The sequence below is a fragment of the Anolis sagrei genome, chromosome X (assembly GCF_037176765.1).
Source record: "Anolis sagrei isolate rAnoSag1 chromosome X, rAnoSag1.mat, whole genome shotgun sequence".
In the NCBI taxonomy this organism is placed as follows: domain Eukaryota; kingdom Metazoa; phylum Chordata; class Lepidosauria; order Squamata; family Dactyloidae; genus Anolis; species Anolis sagrei.
The window spans coordinates 23,493,487-23,520,453 of NC_090034.1; the positions used below are offsets into that span (position 1 = coordinate 23,493,487).

The 26,967-nt window shown below is 42.3% G+C and overlaps 1 protein-coding gene across 2 annotated transcripts in view; it reads left to right on the plus strand.

The window, feature by feature from the left end:
• Window positions 1-6,603: 6,603 nt before the first annotated feature.
• The window catches only part of TELO2 (telomere maintenance 2), a 28,050-nt gene continuing 7,686 nt past the window's right edge, over window positions 6,604-26,967 (plus strand). Inside the window, exons 1-13 of one of the 2 annotated variants that reach the window (XM_067460609.1) lie at window positions 6,604-6,697; window positions 8,773-9,119; window positions 11,344-11,621; window positions 11,920-11,988; window positions 13,599-13,746; window positions 14,652-14,754; window positions 17,366-17,434; window positions 19,245-19,386; window positions 23,629-23,765; window positions 23,979-24,067; window positions 25,665-25,772; window positions 25,919-26,007; window positions 26,783-26,874. In XM_067460609.1, the coding sequence (XP_067316710.1) occupies window positions 8,788-9,119; window positions 11,344-11,621; window positions 11,920-11,988; window positions 13,599-13,746; window positions 14,652-14,754; window positions 17,366-17,434; window positions 19,245-19,386; window positions 23,629-23,765; window positions 23,979-24,067; window positions 25,665-25,772; window positions 25,919-26,007; window positions 26,783-26,874 (1,656 nt within the window). In that variant the 5' untranslated portion in view covers window positions 6,604-6,697; window positions 8,773-8,787. Of the gene's footprint in view, window positions 6,750-8,772; window positions 9,120-11,343; window positions 11,622-11,919; window positions 11,989-13,598; window positions 13,747-14,651; window positions 14,755-17,365; window positions 17,435-19,244; window positions 19,387-23,628; window positions 23,766-23,978; window positions 24,068-25,664; window positions 25,773-25,918; window positions 26,008-26,782; window positions 26,875-26,967 lie in introns of both variants that reach the window. The other variant, XM_060786388.2, reaches the window with a different exon arrangement.

Sequence of the window (26,967 nt, forward strand, 5' to 3'; positions counted from 1 at the left end):
TTGGCGCATTCTCTTATTCCGGTGTTGGACAGCTTCCTTCTGTATAAAATTGCAACCACTTGATCTTGCAATAGCAGTATTGACATTTACCAATTTTGAAAACTGAGCTAGTGCAAAGGGGGAAAAAGGTGTAAGTAAACCAGGGCTGTGAAAACCAATTGTGTATTGAAGAATACATCAGCCTTATGGTTGCCTTGAAAGGGCTGTTGAAGCCATATATTTAAAATGCACACCTGCATATTTTTGCTAGTGCAATTATGCAACATTTAATGACATTCACACTGTGTATTTTATGTCTCTGAAACACAGTCCCTTTGATGGTTCAAAACTCCAGTGAGCAACGCTTCACAGATTTTGAAATCAAGATGATAACAGCAACAATGATGATAGCTAACATTTGCTGCTCTTTCAGGGCCTGTGTGTGTGTGTGTGTGTGTGTGTGTGTGTGTGTGTGTGTATGTGTATATATATATATATATATATATATATATATATATATATATATATATCAGGAGGTCAAGATGGTGTCGTCAGGATAGGATGTGATTTAATGGGCTCTGGCATTTTTGTTTTTCTTACTCCCTCTCCTTGAAATGGGAAACAGAAAATGCAATAGGACTAGCCCTGAGTCAACAACACACCATAAGGCTTCTAAACTATTGAAAATTGATGAACTCTTCGGAGAGGGAACTGTGAGTATACCTGATTTAAACGCCCAGTTTGAAATTACTATTGACAACAATGCTACTCCTTTAACTCTTCATGATAAAGTATATATATCATATTCATGTCTGCCACCTCAAGCAGCAGAGCTGGACCTGGAAAAAGTTGGTTTGCAAAGCAAGGTGAAAACGAAGCAATTGAAAAAAATCCAATTAAGAAATTGCATTTTAAAAAATTCCCCCGAGTTTTTTTTATTGCTTTCCTAAACCCTTCCACTCTTTTTAAATATTTTACTAAGAATTTATATAGATTTTATACGATTCTATTTGGTAACAAATGTTTTTATATTGTTTAATTAATGCCTTATGTATTTTATGTATTTTAATGGTTTGATGGTTTGTGTAATGGTTATTGCATTAATTGTTAATGTAACAGCATTGAATTGCTGCCTATGTAAGCTGTCCTGAGTCCCCCTTTTGGGGTAGAGAAGAGACAGGATATAAATACCAGAAATAAATAAATAAAATAAATAGATAGATAATAACACTTTATTTATTTATTTATTATATTTATATCCCGCCTTTCTTGACCCTGAAGGGAACTCAAGGCGGCTTTCAACTTAGGCAATAATTCAATACCTTAAAAACAATAGTCATCCAATATACAATTAAACTAGCTGTACCCTGCCATGTGTTGCTGTGGCCCTCAGATAAGAGAGGAATTCCAGTTGAAGCAATAGAGAGAAGGGACAGATGGAAGGGACATTAATAGATGGAACAGAAGGTAAATGGAGAGAACATAGAGATAGGTTGGTAGGTAGTAGGTAGATAGATATGTAGATGGAGTGATTGATGGATTGAAGGATGGATGGACATACAGACAGACAAAGGGGGTTGGACTGGATGGCCTCTGGGACTCCCTTCCAACTGGTTGACCATCTGTCGGGAGGGCTTGGATGGTGTCTTCCTTTACTGTAAAATGAGGTTGGACTGGATGGCCTTTGGGGCCCCTTCCTATCCCTCAAAGGGTTTCCCGCGCCCGTCTTTCCGTGCGTGGCATCCAAGGTCCCCTTCCTTCCCCGGCGGAGAACTAAAGAATTAAATATTTTATAATGAAAATATTAAAATATGTTTAAATTAAACAAATATTTTAAACTTAACATATCCAAATGAAGTATTCAAAAGTTAAATATTTTTAAATGAAAATAATTAAATATTTTAAAATTAAATAAGTATTTTATAATTAACATGTTCTCAAAAATATTTTGAAAGGGTTATATACATTTATGGATATATATTGCCAATTATGACATAGCTGTATGGATTAATTGGGCCTGTTCAATTTTTTGTAGTTCTTTGGGATAGATTTTTATGTGTCATATCATTGACTTAAAGCCTATTAGAGTTGATATATTTATTATTTTGGATTATTATTATTATTATTATTATTATTATTATTATTATGCTATTTGATCCTATATGCTTGGGATGCTATATTTGTAGAATGAATGGTGTCTTCCTGCCTGGCAGAATGGGGTTGGAATTGGATGGCCATCTGTTGGGAGGGTTTGAATGGGGTCACTCCTGCCTGACATGAATAGGATTGGGGTTTCTGTATTCTGAGCCTGGGTTATCAATGGATCTGCTCTGAGCTTGATTGCTTTTGCTTCCGCAGAGTTTCCTTTCTCCCAAATCCATCCCATCGGCAGTAGATTAGTCGGGTCTGGAGAGATGAATTTTGGAGAGGCAGAGCAGCCTAGGCAGCATGGAAAGGGTAGCGGCAGAGAGGCAGTGAACGGGGAGCCTTCTCCCGTGGGAGCCTGCTGTGCACGTGCACTCCTTCCCTCCCCCCTCCCTCCCTGAGGCTTACTTTCGGAGGGGGAGGGAGGGGAAGTGTTTTTTTTTGGGGGGGGGGGGTTGAGTGGAGGACATAAATTGGACTGTTAGGTGTCTTGTGTCCAAATTTGGTGTCAATTCCCCCAGTGGTTTTTGAGTTCTGATGGTAGCACAAACGAACATTACATTTTTATTTATGTAGATAAACATTTCAATTAAAAATTAAAAATAAGATTAGAAAATATTAAAACATTTAAAACATTACAATTACTACTATAAACCACACTATCTGCAATCAAAGTCCATGATGTTCTGGAAGTCATTGCACATAATTCCAAATTCATCTATTTCATTCACCATGTTTTCACTCGCTTTCTGGAGGTCAGGAGGGAAGGGGCTGATTTAATATCGCTGGGGAGGGAGTTCCACAGCTGAGGGGCCACCACAGAGAAGGCCCTGCCTCTCGTTCCTACCAATTGCGTCTGCAAAGGAGGCGGGAAAGAGAGCAGGGCCTCTCTGGAAGTTCTTAATCTCCAAGATGCTTCAGAGGAGGAGATAAATTCGGACAGGTAAATTAGGCCGGAACCATTTAGAGCCTTATAGGCCAAATCCAGCACTTTGATTTGATCTCGGTAGCAGACTGACAGCCAGTGAAGCTGACGTAAAGAGGGTTGTATGCTCCCTGTACACCACTCTGGTGAGCAATCTGGCTACTGCTCCCAGGACCATTTCCACTATCGTGGCAGCCACCTCTCCACAAAAGTCAACACTGACACTAAAAAATACACTACCTGAGCTCTGCGAGTGCAGCATTTTTCCGAATGAAGCAGAGAGTGTTTGAGGACCGGGGCATCCGTAGGGATACCAAGGTGCTTGTTTATAAAGCTATTGTCCTCCCAACACTGCTATATGCCTGAGAAATGTGGACTGTCTACAGACGTCACATGCAACTCCTGGAACGATGCCATCAGCGCTGCCTCCGGAAAATCCTGCAAATCTCTTGGGAAGACAAGCGGGCAAATGTCAGCATGCTGGAAGAAGCAAAGACCACCAGCACTGAAGTGATGGTCCTCCGCCATCAACTTCCTTTGCTGGACTGGCCATGTTGTCCGGATGCCCAACCACCATCTCCGAAAGCAGTTGCTCAACTCCAAACTCAAGAATGGAAAACAGAATATTGGTGGGCAGGAAAAGAGATTTAAAGATGGCTCAAAGCCAACCTTAAAAACTCTGGCATAGACACTGAGAACTGGGAAGCCCTGGCCCTTGAGCACTCTAGCTGGAGGTCAGTTGTGACCAGCAGTGCTGTAGAATTTGAAGAGGAACGAATGGAGGGTGAAAGAGAGAAATGTGCCAAGAGGAAGGCGTGTCAAGCCAACCCCCAACTGGGACCACCTTCCACCTTGAAACCAATGTCCTCACTGCGGGAGAAGATGCAGGTCAAGAATAGGGCTCCAGTCACCTACGGACCCACCACCAGGACACCGATCTTGGAAGACTATCTTACTTGGACAACGAAGGATCGCTTAAGTAAAGTTCTCCAAATGTACAAATTAATTATTCAAACTCACACCTTCATTGTTCCTTATTTCTTTTTGTTGTTATTTCCTCTTTCCTCCCTTCATTTCTCCCCCACATCCTCCTTTATTGTTTCTTTCCCTCTCCAAAGGGCTTCACTGAAGGAAATATAATAAAGCAGGGCAATATTCCATTCTGGCCACAGGATGGCGGCAAAGAGCTGCCTGGCTGCTAATGGAGATGCTGCCTCTATAATAAAAAGGTGCAATTGTCTGTACCTTTAAAGCAGGCATGAGCCAAATTGATCCCTCCAGGTGTTTTGGACTTCAACTCCCACAATTCCTAACAGCCTCAGGCTCCTTCCTTAAGTGGCTGATGGGCAAAAGGAAAGGGCCCGAGGCTGTTAAGAATTGTGGGAGTTGAAGTCCAAAACACCTGGAGGACCAAGTTGGCCCATGCCTTTGTTGTTGTTGTTCATTCATTCAGTCACTTCCGACTCTTCATGATCTCATGGACCAGCCCACGCCAGAGCTCCCTGTTGGCTGTCACCACCCCCAGCTCCTTCAAGGTCAAGCCAGTCACTTCAAGGATACCATCAATCCATCTTGTCCTTGGTTGGCCCCTCTTCCTTTTTCCTTCCATTTTCCCTAGCATAATTGTCTTCTCTAAGCTTTCCTGTCTTCTCATGATGCGGCCAAAATACTTCATCTTGGCCTCTACTATCCTTCCCTCCAATGAGCAGTCGGGCTTTTAGATCTTCCAAGGCACTCTCAGAACTTTTCTTCAACACCACAGTTCAAAAGCATCTTTCTCCATCGCTCAGCCTTCCCTATGGTCCAGCTCTCACATCGTAGGTTACTACAGGGAATACCATTACTTTAACTATGCAGATCTTTGTTGCCAGTGCGATGTCTCTACTCTTCACTATTTTATCAAGATTGGTCATTGCTCTCCTCCCAAGAAGTAAGTGTCTCCTGATTTCCTGGCTGCAGTCTGCGTCTGCTGTAATCTTTGCACCTAGAAATACAAAGCCTGTCCCTGCCTCCACGTTTCCTCCCTCTATTTGCCAGTTATCAATCAGTCTGGCTGCCAGAATCCTTGCGCTTTCTTATTTCACCTTGATTAGAAGGCTCCTCAGCTCCTCCTCGCTTTCGGACATCAAAGTGGCATCATCCGCATATCTAAGGTTGTTAATGTTTCTTCCAGCAATTTTCACCCCAGCCTTGCATTCTTCAAGCCCGCACATTGCATGATGTGTTCTGCATACAAGTTGAATAGGTTGGGTGAGAGTATACAACCCTGCCGTACACCTTTCCCAATCTTGAACCATACGAAAATATGAACCATATCATACGAAAGCTGACTGGCACAACCTGGGGATCACAACCAGATACAGTGAAGACATCTGCCCTTGTGCTGTGCTACTCTGCTGCTGAGTATGCATGCCCAGTGTGGAACACATCTCACCACACTAAAACAGTGGATGTGGCTCTTAATGAGATATGCCGCATTATCACGGGGTCTCTGCGCCCTACACCACTGGAGAAATTACACTGCTTAGCCGGTATTGCACCACCTGACATCCGCTGGGAAGTAGCAGCCAATAGTGAAAGGACCAAGGCAGAGACATCTCCAGCTCATCCCCTGTTTGGGTATCAGCCAGCATGTCAACGACTTAAATCTAGAAATAGTTTTCTAAGATCTACAGAGACACTCGCTGGAACACCTCAGCAAGCGAGAATCCAAAAGTGGCAGGCTCAAACCCAGAACCTCAACCAATGGCTGATACCAAATGAGAGACTCCCTCCTGGGCACACAGAAGACTGGGCGACTTGGAAGGCGCTGAACAGACTGCGCTCTGGCACCACGAGATGCAGAACCAACCTTCAGAAATGGGCCTACAAAGTGGAATCCTCGACATGCGAGTGCAGAGAAGAGCAAACCACAGACCACCTGCTGCAATGCAGCCTGAGCCCTGCCACATGCACCATGGAGAACCTTCTTGCAGCAACACCAGAAGCATCCTAAGTGGCCAGCTACTGGTCAAAGGACATCTAATCAACTACAAACCTCACAAATTTTGTATTTTGTCTGTTTGTTTGCTTTGTTCTGTTAGAAATGTAATATATTTGACTGGTTATCCTGACACGACAAATAAATGAATGAATAAATGAAAATCTTGAACCAGTCTGTTGTTCCATGGTCAGTTCTTACTGTTGCCACTTGGTCCTTATACAGATTCTTCAGGAGAGAGACAAGGTGATGTGTCCTTATGGAGATGCTGCCTCTATAATAAAAAGGGGTAATGGTCTGCAGCTTTAAAGCAGGCATGGGCCAACTTGGGCCTTCCTCCGGGTGTTTTGGACTTCAACTCCCACCATTCCTAACAGCCTCGGGCCCTTTCCTTTGCCCCCTCAGCCGTTTAGACGGCTCTATGCTTCTAGGTTTGTTTTGGACTTCAACTCCCAGAATCTCCAACATTGGCCGAGGCTGCCGAGGTTTCTGGGAGTTGCAGTCCAAAAAAGAGCGGGCCGAGTTCAAAGCCATTGGCTGGCTAGGGAAAACCAGCCAGCCAATAGGCGGCGGCGCAGCTCTTTCGACCTCCGGTCAAAGAGGTAACAAAGTGGGGGAGCGGTGGATTTTGGCGCTCTCAACACTTCCGGCATCTTTCGGCGCTTCCGGTTCCTTTTCTTCTCTTTTCAGCGTCTCTGAGGGCTCTCTCTGCCCAAGAAGGTGCCTTTTGCTTCCCTTCTGGAGGGAGGAGGCGTTCCTTGGGTTTATTTCGTTTTGGGGGGCATTTGGTTCCATAACGCTTTCTCTGAGAGTGTCTGCATTGTAGAATTGATGTGGTTTGATAACACTTTGGGACCTCCAGGCTCTCCTAAGGAAGACTGTCAATTAGGCCTGACTTGATACGTTTTCCCTTTTTTTTCCTCTGCAGAAGGATATTTCTATTATTTTATTCTATTATTATAATATTATTGTTGTTAAATTATTTTATTTAAATATATTTAAAATTAAATATAATGTATTATTATTTCTATTATTATTATCTATTAGATTTCTACTAGTGCATTATATATATATTGTGGTATAATAATATAGTACAATATAATAATATAACAATTGTATATTATATGTTACATGTAAAATTACTAATAATATTGCAGTATAGTGGTATAGTACAATATAGTAATATATAATACTAATATTGTGTTATGCTAATAATATATTGTATATACATATAATATTGATAATAATATTATAATATAATACAATATAATACTAATACAATAATGCAACATTAGAGTAATAGTTTTTTTTTTTTGCTTATTGTAAATCCACTATATATATTAACTGATAAGAAGAGATACTACACTTGATCTTAGCCTGACAACTGTAACATGGATTTGAAATATATAAGCATATTCATTAGAGCCTCAGTGAATCTGAGTCTAAGAGAAAAAAGTAGGAAATACTACTATTATTAATCAAGGTATTAAACATAACAATGCAACATTGGACTAATAATTTTTCTGCTTATTGTAAATCCACCACATATTAAAAGGGAAAAAACTGACAACTCCAACATTGATTTGAAACATATAAGCCTATTTGACAGCCTATTTGGCATTCAGTATTATATTCCTCCAAATATCTTTTAGGGAAAATAAATCTCATTGTTCCTAAGACATCATGTAATAGTTTGAGAAACCTTTCCCATGGTTTTATGATAGAACCAATGATAGAACCAATTAGGAAATGACTTTGGCATGACTTCTGTCTGCATGACTTCTATTCTTGGTTGGTAAAGAGCAGATCTTACGCTCCTTCCTCGACCTGATGATGGTAAAACAATATAACAAGATTGTCAAAGGCTTTCATGGCCGGAATCACTGGGTTGTTGTAGGTTTTTTCGGGCTATATGGCCATGGTCTAGAGGCATTATCTCCTAACATTTCACTTGCATCTATGGAGCCCCCAGTTGTGCAGTGGATTAAACCCCTGTGCCGGCAGGACTGAAGACTGACAGGTCGCAGGTTTGAATCCAGGGAGAGGCGGATGAGCTCCCTCTATCAGCTCCAGCTCCTCATGTGGGGACATGAGAGTAGTCTCCCACAAGGATGATAAAACATCAAAAAATCATCCAGGCGTCCCCTGGGCAACGTCCTTGCAGACGGCCAATTCTCTCGCACCAGAAGCAACTTGCAGTTTCTCAGGCCACTCCTGACACGACCAAAAAAAACCCTGCATCTATGGCAAGCATCCTCAGAGGTACTGAAGTCTGTTGGAACTAGGAAAAAGGGTTTATATATCAGTGGAATGACCAGGGTGGGACAAAGGACTCTTGTCCCCTGGAGCTAGGTGTGAATGTTTCAACTGACCTCCTTGATTAGCATTTAATGGCTTGACAGTGTCTGGAGCAAACTTTTGTTGAGAGGTGATTAGATGTCCTTGTTTATTTCCTCTCTCTTGTGATTTCTGGAACCAGGAACAAGATTTCTGTTCCTGGTTTGAAAGTGTTATTTCCTGTTTAATTGAGCGGTCCTGGCTTTGAAAGCCATTGTTCTACTCCAGAAACTTCATTTTTGTGGCACATAATTCGTTGAATTGGTTGAGACTCTATCATAGGCATGGGCAAACTTCAGCCCTCTAGGTATTTTGGACTTCAACTCAGTCTCAGGTTGAAGTGGTCAGTGTGTCCGCTGCCATCTTTGGCTCCTCTAATTCTAGGAATGTTCTTCTTGTTTTGCAGAAGTGACCCAGAAGAATGGATTCGGAACTGCTTCCAGTTCATCATATGGTTCAAGAAGCCATTGAAACTCTCTCTTCTTCTCGAGATGCCAGCCAGATCTCTCGGGCATTGCGGACGGTTAAGAGTTTTCTCGGCAAAACTGAAAATCCTGCTTCTGTGAAAGAGCAGGATGAATTTATCGGCCGACATTTTACCACCTTTTTGCAGTGTCTGATGAATAGCTTGAGCCCTGATTGGTTGGAGCAGTTCCAGTCAGATGAAGAGAAGGAACTGTGGGCCAGCTTTTTCCTAGAAGGACCAGCAGACCAGTCTTTTATGGTTCTTTTGGAAGCCATAATTTCTATAAGGTAAGCATGGATCCTGTCCTGTGATTTCTGTTTCTAGAATTAAAAGGACACTTCTGTTCACAAGCCTCTGTCCATGGAACGCCTTTTCTCAAAGACCTTTTGCATTCACTCAGCTCCTCCTACTGTTTCTCCTTTTCCTCTTACTAGCTGCAAGTTTTTAAGCAGTATTTGTATTGGGAGGAGGGTGAAGGAAGACTGGAGAAGCACGGATTTTCATTGCTAGGTTGCAGAAGTATATTCGCAGAAGGATGTTTGCAGTAAACAGTGCAATAAAAGCTGTAAAAGGGCAAGAGTCTTACCTGTTTTGCTCAAGTCAGTGTTCATGGAGTCATCTTGCATTGCCTACAGCAGACAAGGTGCTTCCAGAATCCCGTACTGTGTATGTGTAACCAGATAAAACAGAGAGGAAAGGGGAGGCTATATTGTTATTGGTAGTAGTATTAATATTATTAGCCTGACCTATGAGTTACTCCAATGTGTTAAAAAGGCACAGGTCTGTAAATGTCACCATCAAGATAGAATTCCTATGAAAGGCAGAGGCTGATGAAAGAAAAAAAAAACCCTGGATGCTTCGAGTGTCCTTGTGGAGAAAAAAAATGGGATATAATAACAACAACAACAGACTCTGGCACAAGCCAGTAAAGGTTGTCCCAGTGGTGATCAGCACACTGGGTGCAGTGCCTAAAGACCTTGGCCTGCACTTAAAAACAATAGACACTGACAAAATTACCATCTGTCATCTGCAAAAGGCCACCCTACTCGGATCTGCCCGCATTATTTGCTGATACATCATATAGTCTTAGACACTTAGGAAGTGTCTGACATGTAATCAAATACAAAAGCTAGCATAGTGACCTTGTTTGCTGTGTACTAATCTTGTGTATCGAATAATAATAATAATAATAATAATAATAATAATAATAATACAAGAAGGATTCAAGTGGTCTTTAGCAGGTTGAAAATGTTTTGCTTTACCGATATGAGAATTAGCTAATTTGGCTATTTTATTTCACATGTACATAGCTTTGAATCAAAAGTTTATTCAAACATGCCAAATTACTCTTTTGTGGCATAGGAAGGAACCTATTGCTGTTTGGTCTGCGTTATTTCTGGGTCTGGCATCACATTTTCTGATTAAAGAAGTAAGCAGACTGGCAGCCAGTGGAGCTGATGCCCATACCTTGGGAAGTCAGACTTGGCTGTGGTAGTCCACACTCTTGTTACATCCCAAATAGACTGCTGCAACACACTCTACATGGGGTTACCTTTGAAGACTGTTCAGCAGCTTCAAGTGGTCCAATGGGTGGCTGCCAGACTCTTCACTGGAGCGGTGTGCAGGTAGCGCATCACCCCCCTGTTACGTCAGCTCCACTGGCCGCCAGTCTGTTACCGAGCACAATTCAAAGTGTTGGTTTAGCCTATAAAGCCCTTAATGGTTCTGGTCCGGCTTACCTGTCTGAAAGTATATCAGTCTATGATCCACCTCAGAGGTTAAGATCGTTAGAGGAGGCCCTGCTCTCGGTCCCATCCTCCTCACAAGCACGACTGGTGGGGACGAGAGACAGGGTCTTCTCAGTGGTGGCCCTTCATCTGTGGAACTCCCTTCCCAGTGAAATCAGTTCAGCCCCCTCTCTCCTGACCTTCAGGAAAAAGTTTAAGATGTGGCTTTGGGACCAAGCCTTTGACCAGTAATTGGAGCAGTGCAATAAATGACCATGAATTTATGTGATTGACAAATGGAACAGCCCTGGATTATGATTTGGATTGTGTGATTTTAATTGATGTTTTAACTGCTTGGATTTTAATTGTATTTGTTTATTTTATGGATATATATGTGTATGGCATCAAATTGCTGCCTTTTGTAAGGCTGCCCCAAGTCCCCTTCCAGGTGAGAAGGGTGGAGTACAAATGTGGTAAATAAAATAATAAACATCATAATAATAAATATTTTTATAATGCCGCTTTGAGTCTCCTTGTGGAGAGAAAAAGCAGGGTATTATTATTATTATTATTATTATTATTATTATTATTAAATATCACATCCAGATTTTTAGAGTAGAATCCCCAGTATCATTCAGCATACTCAGTGGGCAGGGATGATGGTGATTGTAGTGAGGCACTCTATTGGAAAAGACTGGGATAGTCAGATAAAGATTAATCATATTGAATTGCGTCTTCCTGATTAGTCAAAATAAAGGCAAAAAAAAAATACTGTTCAATGCAGATCCAGTTTTTGTCTGAACAAACTCGTGGACATCTTGGAGCAGTTTCTTCGTAGAGACAGGCTGTCGGCTTTGATGTGGGAGGTCTGCAAGCGGCAGACACAGATCGGGAGTCCGGTGTTGCAGGAAGCCACTCTGGGCAGGATCGTGTGCCTGCCAGATCATTTAGCTAACAAGCTCCAAGGAGAAAACCGACCCATCTTCTTCCCCCAGAACTACTTTCCGCTGCTTGGCGTGGCATTGGTCCAGGTGATGGAGAGGATTTTTGATTCGCTGCGAGGTGAGCTTAAAGAACATTGGTGTGCTACACCTGGGCAAACTTGGGCCCTCCCTCCAGGTGTTTTGGACTTCAACTCCCACAATTCCTAACAGCCGATAGGCTGTTAGGAATTGTGGGAGTTGAAGTCCAAAACACCTGGAGGGAGGGCCCAAGTTTGCCCATGTCTATGCTACACTGACAAATGGCACTTGTTTAGCTTTTAGCTAGCAACATATTCGGATAATTTTCAATATGAAACATTCCTGCAAAACATGTTGCTCTGACTGTTTTGTTAGTGAGTGTTTTTCTTTCATTTTAGATGGCTTGGACTGCTCAATCTCCTTTGTGTCCCAGGTGCTAGGGAAAGGATGTGCGCACGGAAGAAAACGTGAGTGCCCTTTGAAACCAATGGTTAAATTTGCTTGTTTTTTTTGAGTATTTCAAAGTGGATGACTACCCCATAAAATTGCCCAAGAGCTGTAACAATTGGGAAATGTTGGTAGAAAGGCAACATAACATGTGTTTGTTTTATATTTTGCTTTGCTCCCAATTGGGATTCAAGGTGGATCCCAACAAACTTAAGTCAAAACATACAGATGTTATTTCCTGTCCTAATGCAACTCATTTATATGGCTTTGGCCCAGGTTATTTGAAGGGGTCTATCTTTTTATGAGCCTGTTAGAGCATTATGATCATCTGCAAAGGGACTTCTCTCAGTCCCACCACTCAGTCAAATCCATTTGATGGCAACAAGAGAGAGCCTACTTCAATTAACATACTTCTGCCATCAGGCACTTATTATTATTAATTGGTCACAGTAGCACAGCGTGTTAAACCTCTAGCTGCAAGAAATCTGCTGACTGCAGGGTTAGCAGTTCGAAGCAGCAAGTCGGGATGAGCTCCTGCTGTTAGCCCTAGCTTCTGCCAACCTAGCAGTTTGAAAGCATGCAATGGGAGTAGATCAGTAGTGTCCCACGCAGACATGCCAAGAAAACATAATCAGAGATTTCTATGGACAACAGGGTCCTCAGCATGGAAAAAATGGAACATCAGCTTCTTCCCATGGCCGGAGTTAAACATTGCCTCCAAATGCCAGAAATGAAAGGGGGAGGCTTTTACCTTTGTCTGTGTATTGTGTGTCATTGTTCACTGTGTAAAATGCATTGAATATTTGCCTTATATCTGTATACTGTAATCTACTCTGAGTCTCTCTGGGAAGATAAGTGGAATATAAATAAAGTGTATTATTATTATTATTATTATTATTATTATTATTATTATTTATACCCTGCCTTTCTCCTCATAGGGACTCAAGATGCCTAACAATCCACATTAAACAAGTTTTAAAAGTGCAGTACAAAAATTAAAAAGCAATTAAATAGTAACAGTGTGGTAAAAACAGAATTAAAATACAGTAAAATACATAAAAATGGCCTTTAAAACTCGTATCTCCCACTTAGGGAATGATGAGGGCAGGCTGCTGGGGTTTGAGTGCTTGAGGCTTTGGGGTTGCCTTTAATATTTTTATGTTTAATGTTTTTTATATTTTAATGCATTTACATGATTTCAATTTGCACTGTGTCGTATTTATTGAGTCCCTAATATCAGGAGAAAAGCAGGATAAATATAAAAGCCTCCCACTTGAGAATCTCTTTATTCACAAAACGGGGTCCATTAGCATGGCGATGGACTTCCCTAAATCCTCCAACTGATTCTTTTACACTTGTAAAAAATTAAACTCTTCTGCCCCTGCTTTCCTTTTGTAATTTAATCCCATCTACCAAACTTATTATTTGATTAAGTTTTGTTGTGTTTTAATTCATTTTAGTTAACTATCACAAGAGTTTTAGGACAGTGATTAGTGTCTATTTGTCTATGTATTTTTTTATTTTTTTGTCTTTTATTGTTGATACGTTCAGGGAAGTAGTAAATAAGCTGATATGTCTATAAAGTAAAATAAATAAGTAACTATATGAATTTTGGTTGTTTGTGATGCAGGAGAGATCTTGAGTGTGTTGGTGCCCCACCTCGCAGACCGTACGCAGTCCGACTGCATCTGGCAGAGAATGTCCTGGCGCTTGGTCGAAAGTGTGCCAGACCGCTGGATGGAAGCTGTCGTTTGTGGCTTTGTTCAGTTAGCAGGCGGGTAAGAATGGATGGTGGGATTTTAATATAGAATGGAATGTTTTAAATTTTTTAATATGCTTTAATTTTAATTTTTGGAATCGTGTTTTTAAGGCATTGAATAATTGCCTCTATGTAAGCCGCATTAAGTCCCCTTCGGGGTAGTGAAAGGTGGGGTATAAATAGTGTAAATAAATAAGAATAAAATAAGAAGATGTCAAGATATTGTGTGATGGAGATATGGAGAGTAATCATTTGTTGCCTCTTTGGTGATAGTTTTGTAAGGGGTTGGGATTTAGTACTACCAGCTGCAGTAAATTTTGGCAGCCAAAAGGTTGATAGCTCAAAGCCTGGGTCAGGCTCCTAGCCTTTACCCCAGCTTCTGCCTACCTAACAGTTCGAAAGCAAAATGTGAGTAGGTAAATAGGTACTGCTTTTAAAAAGCGGGGAGGTATATAAGGCACCCATAAGAAAATGACAGCAAGATGCCGTTGATTCAGTCAAGGAGGAAGTTTACGAACAAAGGTCTTCAGCAGGGAGATGGAGCAACAGCTGGAACCAAGCACAAGCCTCCAAGATGCCAAAGATGGGAAAAGCCTATTTATACCTCTATTAATGTACAATTCTCTGTCTTGTCAATGTATAAATGGCATTGAATATTTGCTGTATATGTGTTCTGTGATCCGCCCCGAGTCTCCTTCAGGGTGAGAAGGGCAGAATATAAATACTGTAAATAAATGAATAGTTAAGTTGAGATGTTATCTTCACCTCCCTTTCTGGGTGTGAACTGACATCATTTTGTACTTCTATTGTGACGACCCTCCTGGTTTCTGAATAAGCTTGTCACCAAATCACCTTCTGATGTATATCGGTGCTGATGAGAAAGTGAAAAGCTGAAGTCATATTGTTGTCTGCATTAATGACTAGGTCTGCCGCGTTGGTTCGGCTGCTGGGGAACTTGGTTCTCAAGAGCAAGAAGGCGCAATTTGTGATGACCCAGAAACTGCTGTTCTTCCAGTACAACTACCCAGTGCGTATTCTAGGGGTCAATGGGAGAGGATCATGAGCAAGGATGTGACTGAGATCTGGATTTCCTTCTTAATTTTTTAATTTTTTTAATTGGATTGTATAAGTAGAGTATAATTTGTTGCCATTATATTATAGAAGTGTGAAAGAAACAAAATCAACCAATACCCTTCTGGTACAGCTCAGTTTCTACTCCTTTCTAATTCCGTGTTCATCTCCTAATACCTATCACATGATGATGATGATGATTGTTATTATTATTATTATTATTATTATTATCATTTGATACACAACAAAATTGGTACACAGCAAACAAGATCACACGACGGAAACTTTCCAAGTGTCTAGAACTGTGTGATGTATCGGCGAATAACTCATGCAGATCCCAGTAGGGTGGCCTTTTGCAGCTGACAGATGGTAATTTTGTCAGCGTCGATTGTTTTTAAGTGCAGGCCAAGGTCTTTACGCACTGCACCAGTGTGCTGATCGCCACTGGGACCGCCTTTACTGGCTTATGCTAGTCAATTATTATTATTATTATTATTAGTAGTAGTAGTAGTAGTAGTAGTAGAAGTGTTACAGCCCCCACCACCCCATGAGAACAGTTGGGATTCAATTTCAGTTTTTATTCTATTTATTGGATCATGGAGATAGTCTGATTTTGTTCCTTGTATTTTTTTCTTCTCTTCGCTTTTGCTATCAGTTCTTTCCATTTCGAGACCCAGTTCTCCCCATAGGATATTCATTTATATATTTATTTATTTTTCCTTTCAATCATATAATCCTGGAGCATATAGTCTGCTAAATATTCGTACCATTTTTTTATTTCCCATTTTTTTTACTTTTCCACCCCAGCGCAAGTGTTGCTTGTGCCGCTCCTATTATATATTTTATAATACTTGCCCAATCTATATTACAACCCTTTCCTTCCATTTTCATGGTAAAAAACAAGTTTTTTAAAAAAATTCTGCTCTATTTTAGCCCAGATATTTCTTCCATTTCATCCTTTCTTTTCCTATAAAACTTTTATACCTTGTCACAGTCCCATCACATGTGTGTAAAGGTTCCTGTTTTACCATATTTATGCCAACATATTTTTGTTGATTTGCTGTGAGTTTTGCAGGCTGTATGACCATGTTCCAGAAGCATTCTCTCCTGACGTTTCACCCACATCTATAGCAGGCATAGATGTGGGTGAAACATCAGGAGAGAATGCTTCTGGAACATGGCCATACAGCCTGCAAAACTCACAGCAACCCAGTGATTCCAGGAATGAAACCCTTCGACAACACATAATTATTATTGTGCTTTTGGTTATATGGGCTAATTAGTAAGGGGTTGTATGCCATTTTGTCAGCATTTTCCATTGTATTTCCTTCATCCTTAGATGTTTATGTTTTTAATTGAATTGATCCACAAAGCAGTGTCCTTCTGATTACTATTTACTTCCTCTTTCCATACTTCAAACAGTGTATGTTTCAAATCGTATTATTTTTCTACTAATTTATCTATATATATAAAAATGCTCTGTGCATAATGAGTTCCTTAAAAACAAAAGAACCAATGAACGAAATCACGCCAAATTTGGCAACAAAATGTCTCACAACACAAGGAGTGACCATCACTCAAAAAATTAGGATTTTGTCATTTGGGAGTTGTAGTTGCTGGAATTTATCGTTCACCTACAATCAAAGAGCATTCTGAACTCCATCAATGAGGGAATTGAATCAAACTTGGCACAAGAACTCCCATGACCCACAGACTACACTAGAAGGGTTTGGTGGGCACTGACCTTGAGTTTTGGAGTTGTAGTTCACCTACATCCAGAGAGCACTGTGGACTCAAACAATGATGGATCTGGACAAAACTTGGCACAAGCACTCAATACGCCCAAATATGAATACAGATGGAGTTTGGGGGAAATAGAATCTTCACATTTGAGAGTTGTAGTTACCGGGATTTATAGTTCACCTACAATCAAAGACCATTCTGAACCCCACAAACGACAGAATCAGGGCAAACTTCCCACACAGAACCCATCATAACAGCAGAAAATACTTTAGGCCATCCAATCCAACTCCCTTCATCAGGGCAAGAAAACATAATCAAAGTCCTCCTGACAAAGAGCCATCCAGCCATAGATATAGATAGATAGAGAGAGAGATGATTCACGCACACAGAGAGATAGTATCACAGATTTGAAAGGGACCCCTAAAGAAGGACAATTATATGTTGCCTGTTCCAGAGTAGGCAAACCAGACAATCTCCACATCAACACTGACCCATAAGCAACAAGGAATACTGTTTACCCACAAGCATAAAGGAATTACATATATTAGAAACCATTACTTTATTTTCCAGATCATCAGACTGGGCCACAGCAACGCGTGGCAGGGGACAGCTAGTTATATATATGGATCTTGCTTGGAAATTAAAAATCCAAGGTCTCCCAATACCTCAGCAGTGAAGTGTATATTAAGACCTCTGGTTGTGATCAAGTCTGCTGTTATGCAATAACATTCTAGTGGTTGACTCCCTCTGTGCATGAGTATGTGTCTGTATGTCTGCACATTCTAGTGTATGCCAAACTATTATATGCTGTGGTTTTGTTACAGACGGCGGTGTTGCAGACACTCCTTGGATACTTGGCCCTGGAAAGCATGCGGCGTCCTTTACTAATCAAGGTAAGTGGGCAAAGGCTAAACCAAATAAACCAGAGGCTGGCTGATATGTAATAAACACATAATCATGAAGAACAGAGAATCATCTCGAGCTCTGAGGATTACCTGGGAATGAATCCCACTGGAGCTTTGCAGCACACCAAAATAACTTGGAGCTACCCTGGACCGTGCTTTGGCTTAAATATCAAGCAAAAAATGGGTGCTAGAAATAACATCATATGAAAGCTGACTGGCACAACCTGGGGATCACAACCAGACACAGTGAAGACATCTGCCCTTGAACTTTGCTACTGAATACCCATGCCTAGTGTGGAATACATCGCACCATGTTAAACAGTGGATGTGGTTCTTAACAAGACATGCCACATTATCACAGGATGCCTACACCCAACACTACTGGAGAAATTATACTGTTTAGCCTGTATTGCACCACCTGACATCCGTCAGGAAGTAGTGGCCAGTAATGAAAGGACCAAGACATTGATTATGATTCTCTGCACATTGCACTCACCCTGAAATCCGACATACCACCTGTCACACCAGCACTTTTTTAATCTGTACCCATTACTTGGCCCGGCCCTAGTTTTTATTGTGTTATGGTGTACTGTTTTGTTGTTTTATTGTTTCGCTTTAATGTTTTTGATTTCGCTTTTGGTTGTATTTGTTATGTTATTGTTTGTTGAGGCCTTGGCCTTTGTAAGCCGCATCAAGTCCTTCGGGAGATGCTAGCGGGGTACAAATAAAGTTGTTAATAATAATAATAATAATAATAATAATAATAATAATCTCTGGCCCATCTCTGTTCAGATATCAGTCAGCAATCCCATGCCTTAAATCAATAAATAGCTTCCTAAGATCTACAGAGACACTTGCAGGAACACCTCAGCAAGTGAGAGCCCAAAAGTGGCAGACTAAAACCCGGAGCCTCAATCAGTGGCTGAGACTGGATGAGAGGCTCCCTCCTGGGTGACTTGGAAGGCGCTAAACAGACTACGGTCTGTCACCACGAGATTCAGAGCTAACCTTAAGAAATGGGGCCTCAAAATGGGAGTCCACGACATGCGAGTGTGGAAAAGACTACAATGCAACCTAAACCTTGCCACATGCAAAATGGAGGACCTTCTCACAGCAATACCAGAGGCACTCCAAGTGGCCAGCTTCTGGTCAAAGGAAGTCTAGTGTAATGCCAAGTTTTAAACTTTGTTTTTTTTAATACATTATAACTGTACCCTCAATTTGCTTCTGACATGATAAATAAATAATCATGAAATTAAGATGAAAGAGAAGCTAATCTCACTGACTTTACTCGATGTTGTTGATTCTCAATCTGTGGTTCACTTTTAACACTCTAGGTTAGGGATTGACAGATTTTGAATGGCTTACATTCACATAGGGCCCCTGGTGGCACATTGGGTTAAACTGCTGAGCTGCTGAACTTGCTGACCGAAAGGTTGGTGGTTCGAATCCGGGGAGTGGGTTGAGCTCCCACTGTTAGGCCCAGTTTCTGCCAACCTAGCAGTTCGAAAACATGCAAATGTGAGCAGCTCAATGTGTACCGCTTCTGCGGGAAGTTAACGGTGCTCCATGCAGTCATGCTGGCCATATGACCTTAGAGGTGTCTATGGACAATGCTGGTTCTTTGGCTTAGAAATGGAGATGAGCATCACCCCCCCCCCCCCCCCGGGTTGGACATGGCTAGACTTAATGTCAAAGGAAAACCTTTACATTCACATGCCTACTTTTTTACTCTTTATTTTCCTAGAAACAAGAATGTCAATGGTTTGTTGAACCCACTGCTTTCTGTCCTATGTAGGTGTTTAAAGAGTTGCTCGAGGTCTGGGGAAGCAGCAGTGCTATGAAGCACTCCACTGTGGAGCAGCGGCTGTACATCAGCAAAGCGATATTGATCTGCCTCTCTCACTTGAAAGAGGAAGAAATAATAAGCAACAGGCAAGGTAAGAAAGGCTGAATTGGTTTCTTGCCGTTGGCCCTTAGTTCTTTCATTACCATGGCAAAATTCCGCTGTTTATTTGGACTTGATACAATGGGTGAGTAGTAGCTGAGAGCTGCAACACCAAACTCTCACATACTCTATTATTATTATTATTATTATTATTATTATTCTGACACAAAACCACAGTATGTCACAGCAAATGAGATCTATATGCTGGATTTCGTACCACAGAATCACAAGTCGAACACTTCCAAAGCGTCTATTATTATTATTATTATTATTATTATTATTATTATTATTATTAAACTTTATTTGTACCCCGCTAGCATCTCCCGAAGGACTCGATGCGGCTTACAAAGGCCAAGGCCTCAACACAACAGCAGTAAACAACAACAATACAAAAGAAAGCAAATTAAAAACATAAGCAATAACAAAACATTACACTATTACACAATAAAAACCATGGCCGGGCCAATGATGGGTACAGGTTAAGAAGTGCTGGGTGTGACATAGGAGTTTGCTGGGTGTATTGGAGTTCTGGGCAAGTGCCATGTGCAGAGAGTCTAGTAAAGTGCTTCTCGGACAAAGTGCTGGGTTATCCTATTCTGGAAAGGCACGTCGGAATAGCCAGGTCTTCAAGTTCTTCCTAAAGACTGCCAACGTGGGAGCTAGTCTAATGTCTTTGAGGAGGTCGTTCCAAAGTCGGGGGCAACCACAGAAAAGGCCCTGTCCCTCGTCCCCACCAAACGCACCTGCGACGCAGGTGGGATCGCAAGCAGGGCCTCTCCAGATGACCGAAGGGAGCGCGTGGGTACATAAGCGGAGATGCGGTCACGGAGGTAGGCAGGTCCCAAACCGTTTAGGGCTTTGTAGGTAAGCACCTGCACCTTGAATTGGGTTCGGTAGGTAAACGGCAGCCAATGAAGCTCCTTAAACAGGAGGGTTGACCTCTCTCTGTAAGGAGCACCAGTTAACATCCTGGCTGCCGCCCGTTGAACCAGTTGGAGTTTCCGAGCCGTTTTCAAGGGCAGCCCCACGTAGAGCGCATTACAGTAATCCAATCTGGAGGTGACTAAGGCATGGACCACCCCGGCCAAATCAGCCTTTGCGAGGTACGGTCGCAGCTGGCGCACAAGTCTTAATTGTGCGAAAGCCCTCCCGGACACCGCTGACGCCTGAGCATCAAGCGTAAGTGATGAATCCAGAAGAACTCCCAAGCTGCGGACCTGAGACTTCAGGGGGAGTGCAACCCCATCCAGCTCAAGTTGCCACCCTATACCCCGATCCGGTTTACGATTGACCAGGAAGACCTCTGTCTTGTCGGGATTGATCTTCAGCTTGTTCTTCCTCATCCAGATAGCCACAGCGGCCAGGCACCCGTTCAGCACTCAAGGGGCCTCCTTGGAATTAGGTGGAAAGGAGTAATAGAGTTGTGTGTCATCTGCATAGAGATGGCACCTAACTCCAAAACCCCGGATGACCTCTCCCAGCGGTTTCATGTAGATGTTAAAAAGCATGGGAGACAGAATAGAGCCTTGCGGGACCCCACAGGTCAAAGGCCAGGGGTCCGAGCAGGCATCTCCCAGCTTCACCATCTGGGATCGGCCCTCCAGGAAGGACTGGAGCCATATCTCTACTCCTATATTAATCCTACTCAAACAACAGCTCACATCACCCCACAGTCACCCAAGCTCACTCACATTCAACTTACTTCTCTCTCATCCACACCTCCAACATTCACAACTCCACACCCACTCCCCTTACTTCCGTGATTCTCTAACCCACGCACACACCCACACGCTTCCACACCATAACCACATACATAAATCATATACAACCTTCCAATGCAATCACATTTCTATCTCAACAATCAGGCTCGTAGACTCTCTTGGGCACTTCATACAAATCACCTATCTAACCCTGTCCTATGCAATCTAACTCCTATGTATATTCTCCTATATAGTCTTTATCTCCCAACACAACCAGCACAACACAACATACAACATACAGCTGACTATATCTACTACACTCGCTAATCAAAAGAGGGAAAAGTAAAACAAAAATAGAAAATAGAAAAGAGATAGGGCAAGATGGCACTATGCAAGAGGGGATTGTTGACACCACGCTGTGGGCAGGTCTTCACTCTCCTTCCAGTCTAGGACTGTGTGATGTATTTTCGAATGATGCGCGCAGATCCAAGTAAGGTGGCCTTTTGCAGTTGACAGATCGTGATTTTGTAAATGTTTATTGTTTCCAAATGCTGGCTGAGATCTTTTGGCACGGCACCCAGTGTGCCGATTACCACTGGGACCACCTGTACTGGTTTATGCCAGAGCCTCTGCAGTTCAATTTTGAGGTCTTGATAGTGGCTGAGTTTTTCCTGTTGTTTTTCCTCAATGCGACTGTCACCTGGTATGGTGACATCAATAATCCAGACTTTTTTCTTTTCCACAATCGTAATGTCTGGCGTATTGTGTTCCAAAACTTTGTCAGTCTGGATTCAAAAATTCCACAGTATTTTTGCGTGTTCATTTTCCACAACCTTTGCAGGTTTATGATCTCACCAGTTCTTTACTGCTGGTAGGTGGTACTTGTGACATAAGTTCCAGTGAATCATCTGGGCCACAGAGTTGTGCCTTTGTTTGTAGTCCATCTACGCGATTTTCTTGCAGCAGCTGAGGAGATGGTCCATGGTTTCATCCACTTCCTTGCACAGTCTGCATTTTGGGTCATCCGATGATTTTTCAATCCTGGCCTTAATGGCATTGGTTCTGATGGCTTGCTCCTGGGCTGCAAGAATCAGGCCTTCTGTCTCCTCCTTCAGGGTTCCATTCATGAGCCATAACTAGGTCTTCTCCTTGTCAACTTTTCCTTCAATTTTGTCAAGGAACTGCCCATGCAATGCTTTATTGTGCCAGCTGTCAGCTCTGGTTTGAAGTTCAGTTTTCTTGTACTGGCTCTTTGTCTGCTGTGCTTTGAGAAGTTTCCAATTATTGAATGCAATTCAAAACTAGGTTCTTGGCATTCCTTGACATATTCTGCCAGGGCGTGTTCTTCTTCTTTGACTGCTTGTTTGAGTAGTAAGAGTCCTCTGCCACCAGACTTTCTAGGCAGATAGAGCTGGTCAACATTACTGCGAGGATGTAGTGAATTATGAATGGTCATGAGTTTTCTTGTTTTTCTGTCCAAATTGTCCAGTTCTGCCTGTGTCCAGTTTATGATGCCAGCAGTGTATCTTATGACATTGTGATTATGATTATTATTGCATGATAGCTCCAAGCATTTGGGGGGTTTCAGTCCAAAATGCAGCACTAGTCCCAGGCTCTTGCATCTGTGCCTATGCTGTGTGGTCCCATCAGTGAGAAATTGCTGAATATGTGAGCTTCGTTGTTCTCCCATCGCATGATCAATCCTTTGCATGTGGAGGCTTGATCATGTGGAAAGTAATTGTTGTTGAAAATGGCAGGAAATATATTTTTATTTCTGATGCCGAGGCAAAACTATCTGGTTGTGTTTCAGCTTCATAAAATGTCTGACCAAACCAAGTAACTGTCATAGAAGTACTTTTGAAACTTGAATATATCGTAGTTGTATTGACGTAGGGCTGTGCTGTGTGGGTTCTGCACAAAGCATAGGAAAGTTAGGAGCCTCCGTGGCGCAATGGGTTAAACCCTTGTGCCAGCAGGACTGAAGGTTGGAGGTTTGAATCTGGGAAGAGCATGGATGAGCTCCCGCTGTCAGCTTCAGCTCCTCATACAGGGACATGAGAGAAGCCTCCCACAAGGATAGTAAAACATCAAAGCATCCGGGCGTCCCCTGGGCAATGTCTTTGCAGACGGCCAATTCTCTCACACCAGAAGCGACTTGCAGTTTCTCAAGTCGCTCCTGACACACAAAAAAATAGGAAAGTTACTTTTAAGACATCAAGAATGTTTGGTGGGAAAATTCTGAGGGGTTGTAGTTCAAAATATTAACTTTTATAAGCTCTGATTTTATGTTATTCCAGTTACAGCAGGCATGGGCAAACTTCAGTCCTCCAGGTGTTTTGGACTCCAACTCCCACAATTCCTAACAGCTTGCCGGCTATTAGGAATTGTGCGAGTTGTAGTCCAAAACACCTGGAGGGTTGAAGTTTGCCCATGCCTGACTTTGAGGCATAGAATTTGCGTATTTCATCTGGCTAATTCATTGTAAGTGGCTGCGTTTTGTGCTGAACTTGTTGGATTGCCTTCTTTCTTCCCAGAACTACTCACAAGCTTCATGGAAGGGATGAAATGTCATCTGGACAGCAATTCACCCCGAATCCGCTTGATGGGAATGGTTGTGGCAGAATGCCTTAGCGAGAAGATTACACCTGAAGGCCCTGCCTTGAAATTCCAGGTAAGCTGACAGAGGGAAGGCTTTCTCTGTCATGAAAAAGGCTTTCTCTGTTATGAAAAAAAACAAATATTCAAGGTATTTTAGCTGCCTTATCCCAACTTTCAAGACTGGGGAGGGAAAGATAGATAATGTCTGTATTTCTTTGGTTGGGATGTAGGCTGTTACTTTGCTAATTTCCCTAGCTAATATTGACTTTCTTTTTTTTTTAATTAGTATGAAGAAGATGATGAAATCAAAGAACTAAAATCGTTGGTGACAGAAAAACCTGATGAAACAACTGTCAGTGATGCACCAAGTATCAAGTAAGCCTTTGTTTGTCTTGCAGATTTTTTGAGGCAACACAGAAAGCACAGGTAGTTTTTGCTTTACTGGGTTGTGTGAGTTTTCTGGGCTGTATGGCCATGTTCCAGTAGCATTCTCTCCTGACGTTTCACCCACATCTATGACAGGCATCATAAACGTAAAGTTTGTTACGTTGGGCAAGTTTGCTCTAGATGCATCATTGGTGGTGTCCAGTGTGCTCTTTCACTGTAGGGTACACTACAACTCCCACCACAGTGAGTCAGTCCCCTCAAATCCCTCAAGGAGGTTGAGATCGTCATGGGGGTCCTGTGTGCCAAATTTGGTTCAGGCCCATCATTGGTGGAGGTCACAGTTTTTCTGGTTGTGGGCAAACTCCAACTACCCAGAAAGTAAGGCCAGTTCCCCCCAAATCCCTCCAGTAATCAAATTTCGGCATTCCGGGTATGTGTGCCAAGTTTGGCCCAGAGCCATCAGTGTTTGCGTTCACAGTGCTCTCCGGATGTAGGTGAACTACAACTCTCCCAAATCAAGGTGAAATTCATCCAAAGACCTTCAGTATTTTTTGCTGGTCATGGAGGCTCTGTGTGCCAAGTTTGATCCAATTCCATCTTCGGTGGAGTTCAGAGTGCTCATTGATTGCAGATGAACTATACATCTCAGTACCTACAACTCCAAAATGTCCAGGCCAATTCCCCTCAAAACTTACCCATGGTCAAATTTGGGCATATCGGGTATACATGCCAAGTTTGGCCCAGATCGATCATTGTTTGGATTCATAGTGCCCTCTGGATGTATCTGAACTACAACTCCTATAAATCCCTCCAAAGACCTACAATAATTTTTGTTGGTCATGAGGTTTCTGTGTGCCAAATTAATCCCAGGTCTATCATTGGTGGAGTTCAGAGTGCTCTCAGATTGCAGGTGAACTATACATCCCAGTACCCACAACTCTTATAAATCATGGTGAATTCTCCCCAATCCTCTCTAGTATGTTCAGTTGCTGTTCAATTCCTCTGTTTACTGTGTGCCATAGAAAAGAACAGGAAAGGTTAAGGAAGAGGCAGTGGGGGCGGGGTCATGCAAATTCCACACCAATTGAGAGAGTAAGAAACATTGGGATGTCTGTGGTGGAGGAACACATGAAATCTAGGATGAAATTGTCCCTGTATGAAAGACTTCACTTGGGTGGTGGGCAGTATGGTGCTTGTGGAGGGCATTGGCAGGGCTCTTGGACATGTTCATGGCGCTCACTATAACCTGCAATGTCATTGGAGGGAGGGCCATTGGTGTCTCCTGAGTAGTGGGAGCTCTAACTGTGAAGGCATGGGCTTGTCTGTAGACACACATATATGTATTTTCACTCTTATTATGTGTATAGATTAAGCAAGAAGCGCTTTGGATATAGACAACCACACTATGATTAGGCAAAAGCATCCTCATATAACAAGTCGAGGATCTTTGATTTAAGTGGCATGCTGTGTTAAATATGAAAAACATGGATCCCGCTTTCCAGCCCAAGAGAGCGCTAGATTGTTCTTCAAAGTGACAATACCACTTTTGAAAGTTATAGAAACTTCTCTTTGGGGGCTGCTGTAGGAACGGTATCTCAGCCGCAGGTCCAAGAGAGGTTCCGAAGCCCAGCATGAAAGAAGTCCCTGCTGCATCTAAAGAAGTGGCTCAAGGAACGGACTCCGAACTTGATAGGTATGCAACCAAAATAATTTCGTTCTCCTCAGTAGCAGCACAACTATGTTGCAGAACCTTTACAGGCTGCATGTAAAGTTAAGCAGAGTTTGGGAAATAATTTGAACCACATTCGGGGATTTTTCTGTCTTTTTTCTTCTCCCCAGTGACGACGAGCTTCTTCCGTATGACATGTCCCATGACAAAGAACTGAAAAAAACCAAGGCTCCCACCTACCTTCGAGACTGTCTTGAAAGTAAGCTATTAGAGGAAGGATGTTTGAAGTGTTGTTTATTTTCTTACACATTTTGTTATTTATCATGTTTCTATTCCACTTTTTGTTCAAGAGGCTTGGGGTAGCTTAAATGACTCTTGTATTGTCTTTAGGTAAAGGTAAAGGTTTCTCCTTGACATTAAGTCTAGTTGTATCCAACTCTGGGTGGTAGTGCTCATCTCCATTTCTAAGCCAAAGAGCCAGCATTGTCCATAGACACCTCCAATGTCATGTGGCTAGCATGACTGCATGGAGCGCCATTACCTTCCCGCCAAAGCAATACCTATTGATCTACTCACATTTGCATGTTTTTGAACTGCTAAGTTGGCAGAAGCTGGGGCTCTCAGCGGGAGCTCATGCCACTCCCCAGATTCGAATTGCTGACCTTTTGGTCAGCAAGTTCAGCAGCTCAGCCATTTAACCTGCTGCGCCACCAGAGGCTTTAAGGAAATCCTATAAGGGGTTAGGCAGCGTGAGAATGTGTGGGTTCACGTGGTAAGAGCAATGCTATCATCATGCCATCTTTTCAGCTTTGCTTCACCTGGCTAAATATAGGCCCCTTTCTACACTGCCCTATATCCCAGGATCTGTTCCTGGATTATCGGCTTTAAACTGGATTATATGAGTCTCCACTACCAGATAGTCTGGAATAAGAAGATAATCTGGGGCCAGCCTCCTCTGGACACAGGATGTTGTTGTTTTACAGCCATTCAGTTTTCTGCTTCGTAATTGGTCTCTTCCCTTTTGTTTTCCTGAGTCTTGACTGGGCCTGAAGATGCCGACAAATATGAAGCTGCGATGACTGTCCTGGAGACTCTGATCCGAAAGAATGCAGCAGCCGTGCAGGAGGTAAATGCACCTTTCTTCCTGTTGGTTGCTCCTGGATTTTGATTTCAGGTCTGCTTTAGAGCCATGATAACAATGTTATTGGTTACTATTGTC